General features: G+C 35.0%; 1 protein-coding gene across 3 annotated transcripts in view; it reads right to left on the reverse strand.

Annotated features, from left to right (window-relative positions):
- ABHD2 (abhydrolase domain containing 2, acylglycerol lipase) overlaps nt 1-20228 on the reverse strand; it is a 116766-nt gene that overhangs the window by 23681 nt on the left and 72857 nt on the right. For all 3 annotated transcript variants that reach the window (XM_074234116.1, XM_074234114.1, XM_074234115.1), the window contains 2 exons: nt 16319-16494; nt 14096-14263 (listed from right to left, as the gene is read on the reverse strand). In XM_074234116.1, coding sequence (XP_074090217.1) covers nt 14096-14263; nt 16319-16494 — 344 coding nt within the window. The remainder of the gene's footprint in view (nt 1-14095; nt 14264-16318; nt 16495-20228) is intronic.

Here is a 20228-nt window from a genome sequence, read left to right on the forward strand (position 1 = left end):
TTTTGTGAATTGCTAAAGTTGAAAAAAATGAAATACTTAGTGGCTAACTTTTTGATGATGAGTCTCCTCGAAAGTTAGTGAGGTTGACTTTTGGGCAGTACCTGGAATTCTCTTTTCACAGCTTTGCCCTGTCCTCTGCCTTCCCTGTCCCTAAAAGCCACAGCTTTTAGGATTTAGATTTGGAAGACCTTTATTGATCATCCAATTCATACTTCATTTTAAATAAGGAATGTAATAAACTGAGGAAACTCTGGCTAAGAAAATTAAGTGATTTTTCAAGATCACATAATAGCAAGGCCAGAATTTTAAATCAGGCCTTCTGTCTCTCTTTTATGATTTATGATCATATATATACATACACACACACATATATACATGTATATATATATCTGTGTGTGCATGCATGTGCAAGTATGTTAATTCATGCATATAGAATGAATAAATGTATTTTAGGCATGTGCATCCATACTTAAATATATAGGAGCCAAAAAAGTTTATTTCCCCCTCCCACTTAATTGTAATTTTTTTCAATTTCATGGAAAGACAGTTTTCAACATTCATTTTTGTAAAATTTTGAGTTCCAAATTTTTCTACAACCACCTTATCCTCCCTAGGATAGTAAGTGGTCTGAAATAGGTTATGTACAATCATGTTAGACGTATTTCTACATTAGTCACACTGTGAACAAATAATCACAACAAAACTCATGAGAAAGAAAAATAAAAACAAATTAATATGCTTTCATCTGTATTCAGACTCCATAGTTCTTCCTCTGGATGTTAATGGCATTTTCTATTGCAGGTCTTTTAGAATTGCCTTTGATAACTCTATTGTTGAGAGGAACTAAGCCTATCATAGTTGATCATCATACAATTTTGCTATTACTGTACACCATATAAAACCAATACTCTTTCCTCTAAAACACATTGTCACTCATGCTGCCTTGCTTTCTTCTAGAATGGCTGAAGCATCTTCCTAAGGTTTTAAGTAAGTTGCTTTGTAATAATACCCCCCCCCAAACCAATCTCTTTGCAGGGGAGTTATTAGTTCACAACAGAACTGTCTATACCAGGGAATACAATTTTCTGATTGCACCCATTTCTTTTATCACATGTTTTCTTCTTTTATTCCATCAAAATCCAAAAAATCATTATCTATTTGGCTAACTTCTACTAATCTTGAGGTTTCTACTATGGAGTAGAGTGCTCTAGAAAGAATCCCATTGATTAAAGGTTCAGGAAGACCTATCCAGGGAGTTCAGGTCCTATGTTAAACTCAAAATAACTATGTGACCTTAGGCAAAGTACTCAGTAATCCAGGCAACTCTGACTTTTCAGTTACATACAAGATGTAGATCTACACCCAAGAAGGAAATTTACACATGACAGTTGCCCATAGCAACTAATCATAAGAGCTAGATTAAAACAAACAAACAAACCCCAAACCAAAGTGAAATTCAGAGATATGAGTGATACTGTGTAGGTTTCAGTTTCCTCATCTGTAAAGTGAGGGGTTGGACTAGATGGTCCCTTAAATCCCTTCCATTTTTAGATATTAGGTCCTAATATCATTAAAGTTAGAGGCTAATTAATTATGATCTAAGACAAATATGGAGAGGTCACTAGGGTTGTTACAAAATTGATTTGCTATGGTACCAAGGAACAGTTATATTAAAGCTAATTATATAGTACTTTGGGACTGACAAATGAATTAAATCCAAACACATCTGATCTGAGAAATGGACCACTTTTAAGTCTGTCTCCTGGCATCCTGTCATAGCTGCTTTTCAAAACTTGGATGTCTCCTAGGTCCTGGCAGAACAGTCATATAATGAACTTCTCACAATTCCAACACTGAATATCCTTCTCAAGTGGGTAGACATTTCTTCTGAGATTACAAACAGTTGTAAGTTAATGGGATGCTACAGGTTGTAATGACTTGGAGGAGCTCATAGCTCAAACAAGCGGGACCTACTTTCTTGGATTATTTCACTGCAAGTAATACAAATGTCAAAGAGATGCTAATCTACTTTCTAGCATGAGAGAAACTCTTAATGAGATTCTACACATTTAATCCTTATGGGACTAGCATTGGTGGCATTGCTCAGATCTAACGCTACTGTAATAGAAATGAAATCTAGGCTACTGATTATAGTCTTGCACAAAGAGTTGATTATTGCCACTCAACACTTGAGGGCCAATAATGCTCAGAACAGAAAGATGAATGATTCATAGTTAATGTCTCAGCTGTTGGGACATTAAAAAAAAGCCCCTCCAGGCAAAATTTGCTTGTGATCTATTTTATTTTAGAAGAGTTTTCCCAAAGGGAGCCAACAGGACTGAGAAGTTCATCATTCAGGATAGAGAAATAAGAATAAACATTACATTCTATGGATAAAGAAGTGGCATGATAAAAAAAGAAAAGGTTCTTACACTTATTAGTTTTGATCAGTCAGATTCTTTGAGTTTCAATTTCCTCATCTGGATAATAACACTTGTACTACCCATACCAGGGTAACCAGGTAGCTCAGTGGACAACATTTTGGGCCTGGAGTCAAGAAGACCTGAGCTCAAATCTGACCTCAGAAACATATTAGTTGTGTGATCTTGGGAAAGTCACTTAGCTTCTATTTGCCTTAATCCACTGGAGAAGGAAACGGCAAAATCACTCCAGAATCTTTGCCAAGAAACCCCATAGACAGTACTAGCTAAACAACAAATACTTACATACCTCATAGGATGGTTGTGAGGGGAGTCTGTGAATCTAGAAGTGTTATATGAATGTGAATTCTGATGTACATGGAAATATAGTTTCATAGTCCAGGGCTATAGTGTTGGTGATGGGAAGCAATATATGACAATGGGACAAATGATGAATGTGGACTTAGAAGACATGGTTTGAATCCCAACATTGCCAATCGCTAGCTTTATGGTCCTGAGAAAGTCCATAGCCTGTCTGGTACTCAGTTTCTCCATTTGTAAAATGAATTAGGCTAAATGGTATTTGTAAGTCTCTTTCAGCTCTTATGATCTGTGATCTTATATGTATGTATGTTAATAGTATATGTTTATTGAATGAATAAATGTATTTAGGCATATTCATACATACTTAAGCATATACATATATATGTATATATATGAAAGTCATAAAGTTTTTATAAGAGAGGAAAATAGAAGATAAACATACTTCCTTATAAAGTTGAAGATCTAGAAAATTAAGATGGTGAAAATAACATGGATTCATTCAGGTGGGTGGGAGCCTTGGAAGTCTTTTGTCATTCCCAGAGTAAAAATATATGAGTCACTATTAAGTCATGTCTGCTAGCTATAGGGGAATTGCTATAAGACTGAATAATTAAGTTAGGAAATAGCTGTAGAAACAAAAAAAAATGCCAGGACAAAAGTATAATTATTGGCAAATCAGATGAGATGGCACTGAATAGAAGAAAATATTTAAACTTAAGAGTTTCCATTTTGCTTTGTTCCTCCAGAACAATGACATTCTTAGAATTTGGAGGACAGTATTGCCTTCAGGGATGTAAGTGCTCTCAGACTGTAACCCACACCTACAGATCTGCTGAATTTGACTACTCTTCCCCCAAATCTTTTTTTGGAAGGGAACATGCCTTTCATTTGTATCTAAGAGTTGTGAGAAAGGAGAAGTGAATAAGGGGCTTATCCTTAGAGAGATGACTTAAAATGAATAATCCCATTTCCTGGTCCATTTTCTCTCTCAGTTATGCTCTTTTCATTCAGTTCTTGGTTTCTTACTGGATTCTTATGATCATTAATATCTTTATTTTTCAAATAAAATCAGATATTTCTACCCATGGAGTACCCTTTGGCCATTTCTGTTCCCACTTCAGTACAAAAAAAAAAACAAAACAAAACAATCATTTCTTGACCAGATAAAGAGAATGGGCTGAAGGGTTTAAATCAATTGTCCTTTGCTCCCTCAGACTATTAACTACAATCCCCCCCCACACACAACCCTGCTGTCATCAATTTCAAGGGAGTCTTATGGGGGGGGGGGAATCTCCTTATTTTTAAATACTGTATCCATAAAAATAAAAGCAGAATTAATATTCCTGAAGACAGTTTCCCAAAAATCAATTTCTCTCTCAATTCTCAGAAGACCAGCAGCTGGGTTACTTTAAGATGAGTTCTTCCCAAAGGTCACCTAATAAATTTTTCCAGTTTTGCTTACAACTTCTTCCCTTCTTTTTCTAAAACTCATTCTCTATCTTCTCCATTGAAGAAGGGTACTCATTTAAGAAATCTATCAAGGTTTTGATAAAAGGAATACAAGAATAGTTTAGATTTCATCCTACTCCATATTTATTAAAGAGTGGGACCAATCCATTCTTGTCTAAGAGAAGGGCAGAAAGCTATGGACTTGGGATCAGATTTATATCTCTTAAGAGAAGTAGGACTGGGACATGTTCAGTCTATTAGCATTAGCTTACATAGGACAAGTCTCCTCTAAAAGCCAGGAGAGAAGGTAGCTTTAATTGTGGACATAGGGGCAAAAGCAGATAATTTAGTTTTGGGGAGAAAGGAGTCAGAGATTTGAGCATATGCTTGTGCATCTGGTTAGTTTGAGACTGGATGTGTCTGTTTTGTCCCCTTCAGTTCAGTTCAGGGAAGAAACTGAGGTTTGAGGAAGTTTGGCCATGCTTGTGCTATATCCAACAAAGGACTCTGTTGGTGGAGACTATGAACAGCAACCTGATATAATTAATCTAGTCTATCCCTGCACAAGTAATAGTATGTGATTAAACTGAGTCAAGTAGAGATACCAACCTTAAAATGAGACCTCTTTGAAAGGAAAACAATATATGAGTAAAGGACACTGATTATAGGTCATACTGAGGTTTTATACAAGGCATACTGTGGAGGCAAAAGTTCAATCATAAGATCAGATTCAGAGCTAGAAGGGACCACCTTCCATGCTACACAGTTGAACTCCATTTTAAAGATGAGAAAACTGGGGTCCAAAGAGGAGAAATAGACAAGAAGGGGGCAGAGCTAGTATATGAATTCACCAACCATCTGAGATCTTTTAAGACATTTACAAAGTGAAAGGCAAAGTAACAGAAGACAAATGCCAAAATATGGCACAGTCCTATCAGTATTACATCTCAGTAAAAGGTAGACAGGAGTGCAAGGCTGCTTATAGTCAAACTTTTAAAAAGTAATATTACGTAAAGATGGTCATCAAAGAAGGGGGTAGGGCTGCTGTTTAGGCTAGAAAAGATTGTGGTAACTGGCTACTTTGAAAAAGAAGATAGAACTATTTAATTTTCATTTCTCTGTCAAGGAGAATGAGTTCTGGTTTGGAAAAGATAGAACCCAAAGGGTTAAAAGATATAATATATATATATATATATATATATATATATATATATATATATATTATATATGTGTACACATATATAATATATATACATATACAAACATAAACTATATTCCATATTACACTGAAAGAAATGACTGATATATTTGCTGAGGCCTTGTCAATGATCTTTGACAGATTATAGAGAGCAGAGGAGTTGCCATTGAACTGGAAAAGGGAAAATGCTGTCCAATTTTCAAAAAATAGGAAGAGAATGTGGTGTGGAAATTATACATTTATACATCTGATTTTTGATTCTTGGCAAAATTTAAAACACATTATTAAAGGAGGTAAATATTCAGAGAGGGAGCAATGACTACAAAAGGCCAGTGTAGATCAAGTTATGTCAAATTATTTTTTTTTAAAGAATCACTTAATTGATAGGATCCGTATTTTAGCAAAACATTTGCTGAATTGAATTCTCTCCTGCTATGTTTGTGGAAAACATGGAGAGATGTGGACTAACCAACAGTGAACTTAACAGGATTTGGAATTGTTTAAAGAGTAGTCAATGGAAGGATTGCTCCAACAGGGTAGCCTGAGGGATCTGTGTTTGTCTTATTGATGGTTAACATTTTTATTAATGTCTTGGATTCATCAATACATAGATGACAAGCTTACCAAATCTGCAGAATAAAACAAAGCCAGCAGGATGATACTGTCTTCTAGTGTCAGGATTCAAAAAGATCTTGTAAATAGAAAATGACGAAATTTAATAGAGTTGAATCAAAGTATTACAGTTGTGCTCAAAAAAAAGAGTTGTGCTAAAAAAATCCACTTCACACATATTTAAGATGAGGGAGGCATAGTAGATGGCAATTTTTCTGAAAAAAAATTTTAGTAGACCAAAAATTCAAATATGAGTAAACAATAGAATATGGCAGCCAATGAAGCTAATGCAATGTTGAGCTACATTAACAAAGGCCAGGGAAGTAATTAAGTCCCACTGCTCAGGCTACATCTAAAGTTCTGTTTTTAGTTCTGATCATCACACTTCAAGAAGGACATTGACAAGCTGGAGGGTGTTCAGCTGGGGGCATTGTTAGAAGGGTCTTGAGTTCATGTCATGTGAGGATCACTTGAGGCAACTGGAGATATTTAGCTTGGATAAGAAAACTTGTGAGATATGAAAGCTGCTTTCAGGTATCTGTCACTCAGCAGAGGGATTGGATTCCTTTAGCTTGTTTTCAAAGGGTAGGATTAAGATCAATAGATTGAAGTTTCAAATCCAAATTTAGGCTTGATATAAGGAAAATCTTTTTTTTTTTAAGTTTTTGCAAGGCAATGGGGTTAAGTGACTTGCAAGGCCACACAGCTAGATAATTATTAAATGTCTGAGGCTGGATTTGAACTCAGGTACTCCTGACTCCAGGGCCGGTGCTCTATCCACTGCACCACCAAGTCACCCCAAGGAAAATCTTTAAAAAAAAATTAGCTCTATTCGGAAATGCATTAGCTAATATTTGGATTTCCTTTCACCTGAGATCTTCAAGCAAAGGTTGAGTGACCACTTGGATGTATAGTAAAGAACATTTGTTTCAATACTGATTGGATTAGATAGTTTCTAAGGTTCTTTCCAACCTTGATATTTTGTGATTCTATTCTGCTACTAAACCCAGAACTCTTTTCACTGTACCTTCCTGCAATTGTATAACTGACCCCTGCCAATGAAGCAGAAGATGGATAAGAGGTCAATAAGCACAGTTCATGCTCATCGCCCTGAAGTTCTTCCTCTAAACCAAAACTGGCAGGAATCAACAGGCCAGAATCCATTAAAATGTCGAAGACACCAAGATGATAGTGAATCTGTTCATGACTTATTTATCTGCCTTAAAAAAAAAAAGATTATGTTTTGGGAAATAGACTAAGAGGTTGAAGCAGTGTGGTACACTTCCTAAAATATCCTTTGTATAATAAGGTTCCTTTTCAAATTACTTCAGTTTTATGAATAATGGCCTAAATTGTAAGGTTCCTGTTTCTCCCCCTTACCCCCACCTTGCCTTTTTTAAGAAAAATGATTAAAACACCATTGTTCTTGAAAGTCATAAAGCTTTATTGGTTTTAAAGAGGAGATTCCTGAAGCAGGAAAAAGAAAATTCAAGGAGAATTCTCAAAAAAGTTTCAAACAAAGCTTGATGGGAGATTGAAATGATCCTCCAGATACCAGAACAGAATACTGCCCTCCTTTCTACCTCTTGTCAACTCTCTGGCTTGTCAGAAACTAAGAACTTAGAAATAAGATTAATAATGCCATTTAAATCCCTGCAAAGCACCTACATTAGCTTGGTGTTCTGGTCAGAGATAGGCACTGCTAAGTACTTAAGAGGCTCATTGTTCTAAGGAAAGTCAGATTATATTTTTATCCCTTTCAACATGACACATAAGTAAAGATAAGCTTCACTTCCCATTTCTTTGAATCTAGACCAAACCTAGAAACCCTTTGGTCATAGCTGACATATATAGTGACATCTTGTTTTCTCATTCCTAAAACTAAAGAAGTTTTAAAAATAACAAATCCAGATCCAATTATCCTAATAAACCACAATCTGGTTAAAGGTAACTTCTCTGGTTCCCGAGTGTCTCTCAGCTCACCTCTATCCCTGACCAGAAAATTAGTCTATTTATATAAGACATCTGGAAGAAAAAAAAAAAAAGCAGAACACATTTTTTTTTCAGGGTCACTGATGGGAAATGCTGTGCATTCCAAACACTAAGATTTTAAAAACAAGATAAATTAAGCCAACATAACTCTTCTGCTGTACTGTTCCTATGATATTTATATTGGAATTATATTTAAGTGAGTTTGTAAATTCTTCTTATTCCAATATATTATAAAAAACCATTTCAATGAAAATTTCTCAGATTTTTCACAGTATCATTTTGTAACCTAGTGACAATCCTATATAGATGTTATTAAGATTTATACATGCTTGGTCCTGACATGGCATTGTACATAATCTATTTTTTTTCTTTGCTTAAATGATTATTTTGGTAATTATGCTGCAGCGAGTCTATTACTCATCTTGAGTTTTAGACTTTATTTTTAGTCTGCTCAACTTGCTGAGATCATGCAAGATGAATTTTGGACCAACTATCCAATTCACCAAAATGGTAAAAACCAAAGAGCAATCTAGTTGAAAGAAAACAAGCAATTAACTATCTAGGAGATCAGGTTGAGTGAGTACTATTTCAAAGATTAATTAAAGCAAACCAACACCCCACCAATAACTTCAAGGGATATAAAATAAAGAGGAATAACCCAAGCAAAGTGGCAGCAGCAAAAAATAGTGAAAGCCATAGTACCAGAAAGTTGTTTGCTCTTTGTTGTTGTTCAGTAGTCATTCAGTCATATCCAGCTCTTTGTGACCCTGCAGATCACAACATTTCAACACTGACTATGGGGTTTTCTTAGCAAAGATACGGAGTGCTTTTCCATTTCCTTTTCCATTGGAAACAAGGCTTAGGTGATTTTGATCAGGATCATATAGTTAGTAAGTTTTGAGGTCAGTTTTGAACTCAGGTTGGCTCTATCCACTGAGTCACTAAGATGCCTCATTTTATTGGTTTATGATCAATCAAAACAGTTAACTGTTTTGGTTGGCATGGGAATATGGGTTAGGAAACATATAACCAAAGGAAGGAGGAAGAAGTAAATATTTTCCTTTCCCTCTCTAAATTCCATCATCTAATCCCTGGTCTCCAGGACAAAGTACATTTTTTTAAAATGGGTTAAGCCCTTATTATGGCACATGTGATTGTCTTGGAAGACCATTCGATTTGATACTTGAGAATGTTTATAGATATTCAGTTGTATCAAGCTTTATGCAGATATATCTTGATTTTTTTAAGTGAGTTTGTAAATTCTTCTTATTCCAAGGTTGTGAACAAGATTAGAGGGAAGGAATAATGAATTGCAAGGATATCATCCCCTGTAAGAAAACTTTGTCTAATAGTTTGTAAATATTGTTTGATTTCTTTAAAGAGCAATTCTTAGGGGTAACCTTGAGAAATATTAACTATGTTAAAGATCATTTGAGACCTAAAATCACCTTAACTCATTTTATTTTTTTTTCCAGGCAATTGGGTCACACAGCTAAGGTCATATTTGAACTCAGGTCCTCCTGACTCCAGGGCCGGTGCTCTATCCACTTTACCACCTAATTGCCTCATTTTAGGTGTTTTTTAAAGACAAGTTTAATGTATATTGTATTTGAGATTGTTTACTCTCTCTCCCTGATGTCATTTTGATACCTTTTTGTTGCCTTAAGTCTTATCAAAACATACTCAAAATTATGCTCCCTATACTATCCTACAAATAAAACTAGTGGTAGAAGATGAACTCTATAAACCTGAAAGGAATCACTGTAAATGTTTATTTTTTTTCCCTATTTTTCTTCCAATGAAGAACTAAAGTCAAAAATAGAAAGTACTGTTTATAAATATTTTCACAATGAGATTGTTTCATAAGGACGATCAATCAATCAGCAAATATTTAAGTACTCAAAACACATTAAGCACTGAGATAGAAATACAAGCAAAAATAAAAACAAGTTCTCTCAAATAGTGTGCATTCTAATGGGGAGGACAATACAAGAAAAGAGAGTTGAAAAGTAGAGATGGGGAGAAAAGTAGAGATGCTAGGTGGCATGATGGTAAGGTCCAAAAAATCGGGGCTGGGAGGACCCTTCCTCAAAATGTGGTCCTGGGAAACATTCACCAATGAGAGGAAGGGATTACAAGAGCAGAGTCAGAAGGCATATCTTTTCTTGAGATATATCACATCTTGAGACATATCACCTATCATTGTGGATGAGGCACTAGCATGTAGAGGAATGATCTTGGAGCCCAAAAGAAATGAGTTCAAATTCTACTTCTGGCCAAATCACATAACCTTTTAGTACCCCAGGAAATTCTCTAAAATGGTAAATTATAGATTAGCTGTCAATCTGCATTAGTAGACAGTTCCATATCCAAAGCTCTCCATGCTGATAAAACTCTAGGTCCATACCAAAAAAAACCCCAACTTTTACATTTGTTTGTGTAATCTGATCTTTCCTGCTAGACAGTAAGATCACTGAAGGAAGGTCTTGTTCATTTCTTTTCAAACTATTAGTATAATGAACAGTGCCATGAACATAACAGTTTTTAAGATAAAGAGCTGGAAGGACCTCAGAGGTTATCTTAGTTCAAGACTTTCATTTTACAGATGAGGAAACTAAGACCTATACATTAAGTGATTTTCATAAGTTCATAATGGGAAGGAAGGATCCAACATTTATTATTTATTATTTATTGTGTTCGAGGTTCCATCACAAATGCTGGGGAAACACATATAATAAATGAAACAATCCCTACTCCCAAAGAACTGACATTGTCATTGGGAAGACATGAAGTACATTTCTAAACATACAGAGAGTGAATTTAAAGAGAACAAGTAGAGATAAATACAAAGTGGTTTGATACAAGTTAATTAGGGAAGGGTATTAGTAGTTCAGGGAATCAAGAAAGGTTACATATAGAAGCTGGGACTTGAGCTGTACCTTGAAGTAAAAGAGGGATTTTAGGAGCAAAGGTGAGGAGGCATGGCTCCCAGGCCTGAGGGATGTCAGGGCATCAGTGGAGAAGAGAGGTGGAAAGGGAAAAGCAGAGTAAAGGAAGGGGGAAAAGCAGAGTAAAGGAAGGGGGAAAAGCAGAGTAAAGGGAGTGGGAGAGATGGATTGAGGTCAGGTAATAAAGACCTGAAAGTTATACTGAGGAAACTGTAAATTGTATTTTATCTTTGAAGCAATAGGGAGCCATTGGAGTTGATTGACAGAGGAGTGACATGGTCAGATCTGCATTTAAAGAAAATCATTTTGGCAGCAGAGTATATGGCAGACTGGAGTAGTAAAAAAAGACCATTTAGGAGTCTGCTGCAATAATTGAGGTGGGGCATGATGAGAGCCTGACTTAAAGTGGTGGCTATAAAAGCAGAAAGGGTCAGATGAGAGAGGGAGAGAGGAGATATGAATGTGGAAATAACAAGATTTGACAACTTACTGCACATGTGGAGTGAACCTGAGAGACTGGAAGGATATCAGTGTCTTTGACAGAAATAAAGGTTGGCAGAAGAGAGGATTTGACTGGGAAAGACAAGTTCAGTTTTGGATATTCTGAATTTGAGATGTCTCTGGGATGTCCGGAGTTGGGGGGGGGAGGGAGGGAGGGAGGGAGGGAGAGAGGGAGGGAGAGAGAGAGAGAGAGAGAGAGAGAGAGAGAGAGAGAGAGAGAGAGAGAGAGAGAGAGAGAGAGAAACAGACAGAGACAGAAACAGACAGAGACAGAGAGAGAAGAGACAGAGAAAAAAACAGACCCTTGGAATATACTCATGGGCTTGATAGTAGTACAGTTTGGTAGTTTCAAAACCAACTGAGTCACCAGACAAAAAGAATTAAAATTAAACTAACTAGTGTTTCTAAGATTTTTAACTAGAGATCTGTGAACTTTAAAAAATATTTTGATAATTGTGTTCTTCAGTGCAACTGATTTCCTTTATAATCCAATGTATTTTTTTAACTTCATTTAAAAATATTATTCTGAGAAGTCTATAAGGCTTCAAGGTCTCACAAGACTGCCAAAAGAGTCAATGACATAAAAAAAGTTAGAAATCCCCTTGCCTAGAAGGCAGTTTCTAGTAGAATATTACAGGTACTTTGGTTTGCAGCATTAGTTAAATACTTAATAAAGACTTGAATGATTGCATGCTTATCAAATTTTTGGATAACATAAGACTCAGGAGGCTAAGTTTACCCATTGAATGAAAGAATCCAAGAAATAAAGGGATTCAAGAAGTTCTTGACAAAGTAAAACAACAGTCTAAATTTCATAAAATAAAATTCATTACTAAGATCACAATTCAAAAGTACTTATTGTAAATGTAAAGTAAGGCCTGTATCTGGATAAAAAAATCAATTCACAAGTATAAGATGGGAGATTTTTAGTAGACTGAATGCTTGGTGGATTCAACAATGTAATATAGTTATCAAAAAAACCTAATGAGATGCCAGGGTGCATTAAATACCACTATCAAGAACAAAGAAAGCTATGGTATTAGATTCTGTGCCATGGACAGACTAGATCTGGAATATAACTAGTCCAATCCCTTCATTTTACAGAGGAAGAAATTGAGGTCTAAAGAGATTAAACGACTTGTTCAAGGTAACACAGGTATTTATTAGTAGAGCCAGGATTGAAATTCAGCTTCTATGAATACAACTCATTACCACCCTGCTTTCACATGTAGAAGAGGGCAACCAAGATGGTGGACTGAAAATCATGTCATAGGAGGAGGGCTGAACTTCTGCCCTGGGACCCTCATGTGGCCCACAGCTTCAGTCTTACTTGACTATTTGTCACCAGCTTTTACTCTGCAACTCTAGAAACATAATTAAATCCATGCTGACATTGTTTCCAGGAAGGGTGTGCTAAATCTATTCTTTCCCTTCACTCAGTATCCCTGTAACTTTGTCTACTGACCTTCTTTCTGTGTGGGGTGGGGGGGATTGGTCCTAGGAGACAAAAAAGTAGGAGTAGGACAGAGGTGATGTTAGTTCAGTCCGGAATGGGAAGTGAGGGTAAGGGGAATGGTGACAGGAAGAGGAAAGAGAACCTAATAACTAATGCTGTGGAAAAGCTGAATAGACAGATTTCTGAGACAGTGAACTTTCCCTAGGGTCAAAGATTTAGACCTGAAAGGGACTTTAAATAACATGACATTAATACCGTAATGTCACAGCTGAGGAAACTAATGACTAGAGAGAGTAAGTGATTGGTTCAATATCAAATAGGTATTAAATGACATTACTGGGATTTGAATTATCTCCTAGGATATAGAGCAGAAAGTGGATGATAACTTTTTTTGGTCTGTTCCTCCCTCCCTCCATATATATTAACTTTGTTTTCACAAGCCTGTTAGGAGGATATGATTAAGAATTCTTACCCTAATTTTAAGGATGAAAACAATGAAATTTGGCTGTTAGGGATTTTATGAAGTGATTCCTAATCAGATTTAAGTTTGACTAGATTTGACTTTACCTTTGAACTTGAGAGTCTATGGTCTTAAAGGTCTTATTTATAGGTTTTGATTTATTCTAATGGAGCTTTAGGGAGCTCATATCAAATGGGATAACAATTAAATGTTTAATTTTGCCTCAAATGTGGTCAGGAGCTTCTTAGATTTGAGTCATTCTCTGTCCAAGGCTGGTATTTGAAAAGGTAATCCCTTAGAAATGTTATCTTGGAATTAAACATCTAGTTCAGACCAATGACTGATTTTGCAATAAACCATGGGGTGGTAAAACAACCTAGAATTTTGATCTCTACTTTTTGTAATAGGTTAATAAGCTCCATTACAAGGAGTGAACTTTACTTTTTTTTAATGGTGGTCTTTGAAAGTGAAGGGAAAACTATAAGCTATAGCCAAGATGAGAATGGAATAGGAAGGCAAGTTTAAAGATCTCCTTAAGTAGCTATTTACAACTCACTGACTTTTGTCCTGATACTTTTCAAAATACTGCAATTTTTTGGCTATTAAAGTGAAAAATGACTATGGACATTCTCTAAAGATATTCACCATAATGTATCTCTACTGTTGCTGTAGCATAGGTTAGTATAGCAAGAATAAGAAGCAGAATAGTCATACTTGATATGTTTTTGCCCTTACCATAAGTGAACATTCTAGGAGATGTCAACTCAATATTGGGTAGTGCACCCAAGTGGTTCAGCACAGCACATCGATAGCCATTTTTCTGGGCGTAGTCGACAAAGGTTCGGATGTACTGCTTCTCACTATGATTGGCAATTCCGGGACAAATAACCATTGTAACATCGTCTAAAGGTTGAAGAAAGAAATTTGAAGAGACCAGATAAATGATTATATGCTAAATGGAAAAGTTAAAATTTGATTTTGTCAGGAAATCAGAGGGTTTCCCTAGTTTCCAATTAAAAGTTTTCATTACCTTACCTGAGAGAATTTAATTACAAATGTCTTAGAACATTCCTAAGAATGTTTTAAAATAATGGCACTTACTACACTTCATCTTATAATGCTTTGCAGTTTAAACTTCAAATATTATATATATGTTTACACACACATGTATGTGTGTACATATATATATGTACACACATATTACATACATCCATCCAAACACTGATCTATGTATCTCTTGTGAGTTAGGCTAGATAAATTATATTAAGTCCAATTTTCAAATGAGGAAACTAAAGATCATATATGTGACTTGCCCAATGTCACATAGCTTATAAGTAGTGGAATTGAAACTTGAAAGTAAATCTTCTCTTTCCCCTATGCTGTACTGCCTCCCCACATGAGTAAGCTGTTAAACCCTTTCATTATGGAAATGCTGCCCCACTGGATTAGTAATAAGGGTTTTGTTTCTTAAATCTGCCAAGAATTTGTTCTAAAAGTTAATAAGAGTTGTTGCTTCTATTAGAGCTTTTTTTGGTGATCTATATATTGACAATTCCCTTAAACCATCTTCATCCTTTCTTAGGAAGAAATGGAATGGAATGGAAATATAAGTGGGTTTTTTTTTTTAAGTTTTTGCAAGGCAAACGAGGTTAAGTGGCTTGCCCAAGGCCACACAGCTAGGTAATTATTAAGTGTCTGAGACCAGATTTGAACCCAGGTACTCCTGACTCCAGAGCCAGTGCTTTATCCACTACGCCACCTAGCCGCCCCAATATAAGTGTTTTTAAAGGAATAAATCATAACCAAACTGTTAGTATTTCTCATTTTTCCTGCTCCCTCATTGCTGGGTTTTTGGGGGTTTTTTTTGGCAAAGCAGTCTGGAGAAATCAAATTCTATTCTTTAAGTAGAAAGTAAAATAAGGTAGAAATAAAAATAAGCCACAACATGAGACATGCTTTCAAATTTCTCTCTTAGAGAAATAGTCTACTAAAATATGCTAGTGAACTTATGGTCATGAAAAGTATGCTTCTAAAATGTGGAATCTGAAGCAAAGTTTCCTTTTTACTAACAAGTTCGATAATTCTAGAGAATTTGAATGACCTGGACCCTTGGAACAGTTGCTGTAATTTTCCATCTTAAATATTACAGGTTCTCATGTCAGATTCAAAAGTATAGGGCATACAAATTTCATTCTAAAACATAAGAGAATTAAAGAAATTAGTCTTTTTTTAAAAAAACAACTTATTCACACAGGTTGCTACCAGATGTCTAGAGATGGGAGCTATCTTTTTTTGCAGCTTTGCCTAGGCTGGCCCTACCCTCATAATTCTACTCATCTACCAAGTCATACCCCTTTTCATTTGCTTCTCTATTTGGTTTACATGTAGCTCTTTTATTAGTAGGAAATATAAGGTAATTGTGATATATTAAGATCAGCTAGAAGTAAAGTCAAGAGTATGATATGAATGGTCCTACTCATAAAATTATAGATCCAGGAAGAATCTGTGAGATCATATACACAGGTGAGACAACTGGATAAGTGACTTAAGGAAAATCACATAATAACTAGTTTGAGGCAAGGTGGATATTAGAGCCCAGTTCGAGGCTCGTATTCATTCTAGGATGTTTTGCTGCCTTCCAAAGCACTGCTTCATTCCTATTAATGAATATCAACATAAATTTCTTAAAAATTCATATAAGAAAACTTTTTGGACTTAAGCAACAGCATTTGAAAAGGGTTTTAGTATTTATATAATATCTTATATTTACCAAGTGATTTTTAATCATTTTTAAGATTTCTCAAATAATCCTAGAGACTTCATCCTCAGTTTCTGTATCAAAATATGTTTCATAAGAGCCTTTTAGTTTGTAATTATAGACTTCTCAGTAGAATATGTTAAAATATTTTCTCTTGTTCTTTCAAAGTAAGGACACAATCACCAAATCCACTCACTCACCTCCAATGCAGTGTTCAGCCAAAGGTTCAAAGAGATCAAAAGTGGAAGTAGCTCCATCTGACATGGTGATGAACTTTCGGTGGCCATAAGGATGAGGTGATCTCACTCTTCCCATCTTCCCATACAGAGCAGTCTGGATATGTCCACTCTTCCCCCATATCAAGGGTGGAATATATCTAAGGAGGGGAAAAAAACCTGAGAATTACATTTACCCTATACATCAAAAGTCTTCAGGAGAACTAATCTTGTAAGTTTTGTAACAGAAAAACTCTGCATACTGAAAACAATTATAAAAGATAAAAAAATCTTTAGACACACACACACACACACACACACATCATACTGTACTTTAGCTTCAAAATGGTTTTAGAATCCCTATTATGATCTGCCATTTTTGGAAATCTTATTGTTTCAAATAATTCACAAGAGTACAATACCACAAATTGAGAGTCAAGAGTCCTCAGAAGTCATTGAATTCAATCACTTCATTTACAGATGAAGATAGTGTGGTTCAAGGAGATTAATTGACTTGTCCAAGATCAGGTAGTTGTCTCTGATTCCAGTTCTCAAATTCTTTTTACTGTATCACATAGTTTCTTGGCATTTTTGTAAATAAATTAAAAAACAAAAATTTTGCTTTGACTGGACTTCACAGGCAAGTCATTGTGCCAACCCTAAATTTCATGTCTATGTTACAAGTTCAAAGCAGACAAAAACTAACATAAAATTCATTAGTTGGTTTCCTGTTTAGAATTTTATTGAAAAAGGATAATGACTAAGCTCAAGGATTATACAGCAAACTTCATGCTATTGTCATTACATGAAAATATTGAGTTAGAGTGGGATAGGGAATATAAAAATATATTGTTGGCTTATATCTTATTGAGGTTTGTGAATGAATGAAATACATGAAGTTACTAATAGACTTGAACTTATATGTAATAACTACAAAAAAGTATGAAGATAATTATAATGCATTATTTTTCCAGTGGTAGTTTTTCCTAATGTTAGAGTAATAGCTGAAGTTTGGTTTTCAGGGTATGCCACCCAGGTGAGGCAATAGAGTTACAATATGAGATATGCATTTTCAGATGTGAACATGTATTGAATTGTTTTACTTGACTGTACTTTGGACTGAGTGATAGAGATGAAGGAAGGAAAATACTGTACATAATTGAGGTTCATTTTATACACAAACATTTTTGCATCCTGAAATATTTATTTGTTAATATTGTTAAGTTCATAATGAAAAAGAAAAAAATCTAAAAAAAAATTTGTCCTTTAGAGTACAGAATCATAATATTTTAAAGCTGAAAGTGTCCTCAGCATTCATCTAATCCATTTCTTCATTTTATAGTTGGATAAATGAGGCATAGTCAAGTTACTTGATTAGCCCAGACAGAGTAAATAAGGGACTAGAGAATGGAATCCATGTTTCTCAATTCCAAAATTGTGCTCTCCCACTCTAAGCTAGTAGTGACTAGAAAGTTAGTTGTAATTTTTCCAAACAGGACATTTATTAATTAAAAAAGGAGATCTGTTATGTCATATTTGTTGCTTCATTCAAATTAAACATCTCTAAGCAGTTGTGGTAAGTAACCTTAACCTATTCTGTTCATTCCTTTATTCTGCACCCACTACTATTTGGAAAGCTAAAAGTAGGAATTTTTGCAGCTGGGAGAAGTACCACAAACCAAGTCCAGGGACAGCCAGTGAGTGATGGGTGTTAGGGATCCAAGCCAGGTGGGGAGGAGGAAGCACCATCTGGCAGGCTTCTATTTTAACTAATTATTCTTGTTAACTAAAGGGTAAGCCTTGATATGTCTATGATTTTGAAAGCCTTTAAGCACTGTTCAGTGCCCTTAAAATAATTCTGCACTTGAGGACTAGGGACCCTCATAGCCCTTTACTGCCTATGGTTCTGACACTTGGCATATTATTTTCTTCCAAATTAATATATACTTTTTTATGTATTGCTTTAGGTATTCTCAAAGTCATACTTTTTATCATCTCTCCACCTAGTAAGTAAATAGGAAAACAGAAACTGTATAGTGAAAACTGAAAAGTAATGAGAGAAGTAATAGTAATAATAATAATAATAATAATGGACATTTATAAAGCACCTTTTGGCTTACAAAATATTTTATTTAAAATCTCCTTTGTGTCTTATGACAATCCTCTGAGATGGGTGGATCAAAATGTGCTTAACCATCACAGTGGCTAGCTAATCTAGTACAATGCAATTCAATTCAATTAAGATTCATTATGTATCATAGTAGGCATAAAAAATAATTCAAAAAATAAAATCGAACACCTACTTGAGTCTATTTACTGCTTGCTAAAACAAAACAAACTAGATACCAAGAAGAATATAAAAGTTAATAAGGTCTCTGTCCAGAAAACTTATGATCAACATCTGACTTTAAAAAAAATCACAGAACTTGATGGACTTTGGAAAATAATGTAATGCGTTGTATCTTCTGAGGTTTTTTTGGTGGGGGGGGAGAATTGGGACAGGGATTGTCTAAATCACTCTGGAAAATATCTATCTATTCTCTCTCTCTCTCTCTCTCTCTCTCTCTCTCTCTCTCTCTCTCTCTCTCTCTCTCTCTCTCTCTCTCAAGGTTTTTGAACTCAGGTACTCCTGACGCCAGGGCTGGTGCTCTATTCACTGCACCATCTAGCTGTCCCCCTCTTTTTAAAAATTTCAAGGATGAAGATTTCCTAACTGTTCTTAGTAGCTCTTAAAATATTTACCACCATTACTCTGTTAAACTAGCCAAATTTTCTATTATTAAGAATCCATTTTATTATTAAAGAGGAGGCAGCATAGTCTAAAGCAAATAGAGACTCCATTTCAGTGCTGGGAAATCTGTCTTGTCCAAACTCTGCAGCTAATTGATAAAATGTTATCTTGGACAACTTTCTGAACCTCTCTGATCCTTGATTTCTTCTATAAAAAGATAAAGTGAGCTTAAATTATCTTTAAGGCTTGTACGGTGAAAGAAATTTAAAATCCCATACACCAGGCAGGATCGTCTAGTCACTGTCCCTCAAACACACCTGCTTTCATGCCTTTCCTTACTCTATTCAAAATGTCCTCATTATGAATTTCCATCTGTCTCTCTCTTATCCATTTGTCAAAGCCCAGCTGGAGTTTTAACTTTTCTGAGAAGCTTAATCATTCTTGCCTCTTATATGTGTAATACCTTAAGTGTTTGTGACACTCATTTGACAGTTAATATTGGGAATGTTCAAACTTACATTATTTCAGTGGATAACAAACAATAATATTACTCATTGATTTATAATATTAATATATAGCACTTAAAGATTTACAGAATATTTTTAAAAATTATTTTTAAATTCTGAACTTAAACTTCAAAAAAGGAACATTTCCATATAAACAGCAGACTACACAAAGATGCATATGAAACAATGCTTCTCCATTTCATACCACTTCTTTTTTTTTTAAACAAATAACACATTTCACACATTACTTTTAAAACTCTCTCTGGCAAGTAAGGTGCTTCCTTCTGAACTTCTGTGCATTTAAAAAAAAGTTTTAGTGGCTCTTTTTTTTTGTGTGGCCTCATTATTTATTTTTGGAATTATTTGAATGACTTTGTAATCTCACAGAGTGCCCACTGAAATGTCTTATATTTAGTAGACACACACCAAATAAATTCTGATTGAGAATAGTGATTGGGATTTCATAGCATTTGCATTTTAAATTTGTGTTTCTGAGGTTGACATCCTCACTATCAATTTGTTGAGTTCTAAAAAGTATGGTGAATGTTATATAGGTGGCCAACAATGCTAGGCTAGAAGGAATGTTAATGGTCTATTAAATTATTCCATAAATTTTTTCATAAAAAGTTTTCTGTAAGAGGATTTTTTGGTGGTAGTA

This window comes from Macrotis lagotis, chromosome 4 (assembly GCF_037893015.1).
Source record: "Macrotis lagotis isolate mMagLag1 chromosome 4, bilby.v1.9.chrom.fasta, whole genome shotgun sequence".
NCBI lineage: Eukaryota > Metazoa > Chordata > Mammalia > Peramelemorphia > Peramelidae > Macrotis > Macrotis lagotis.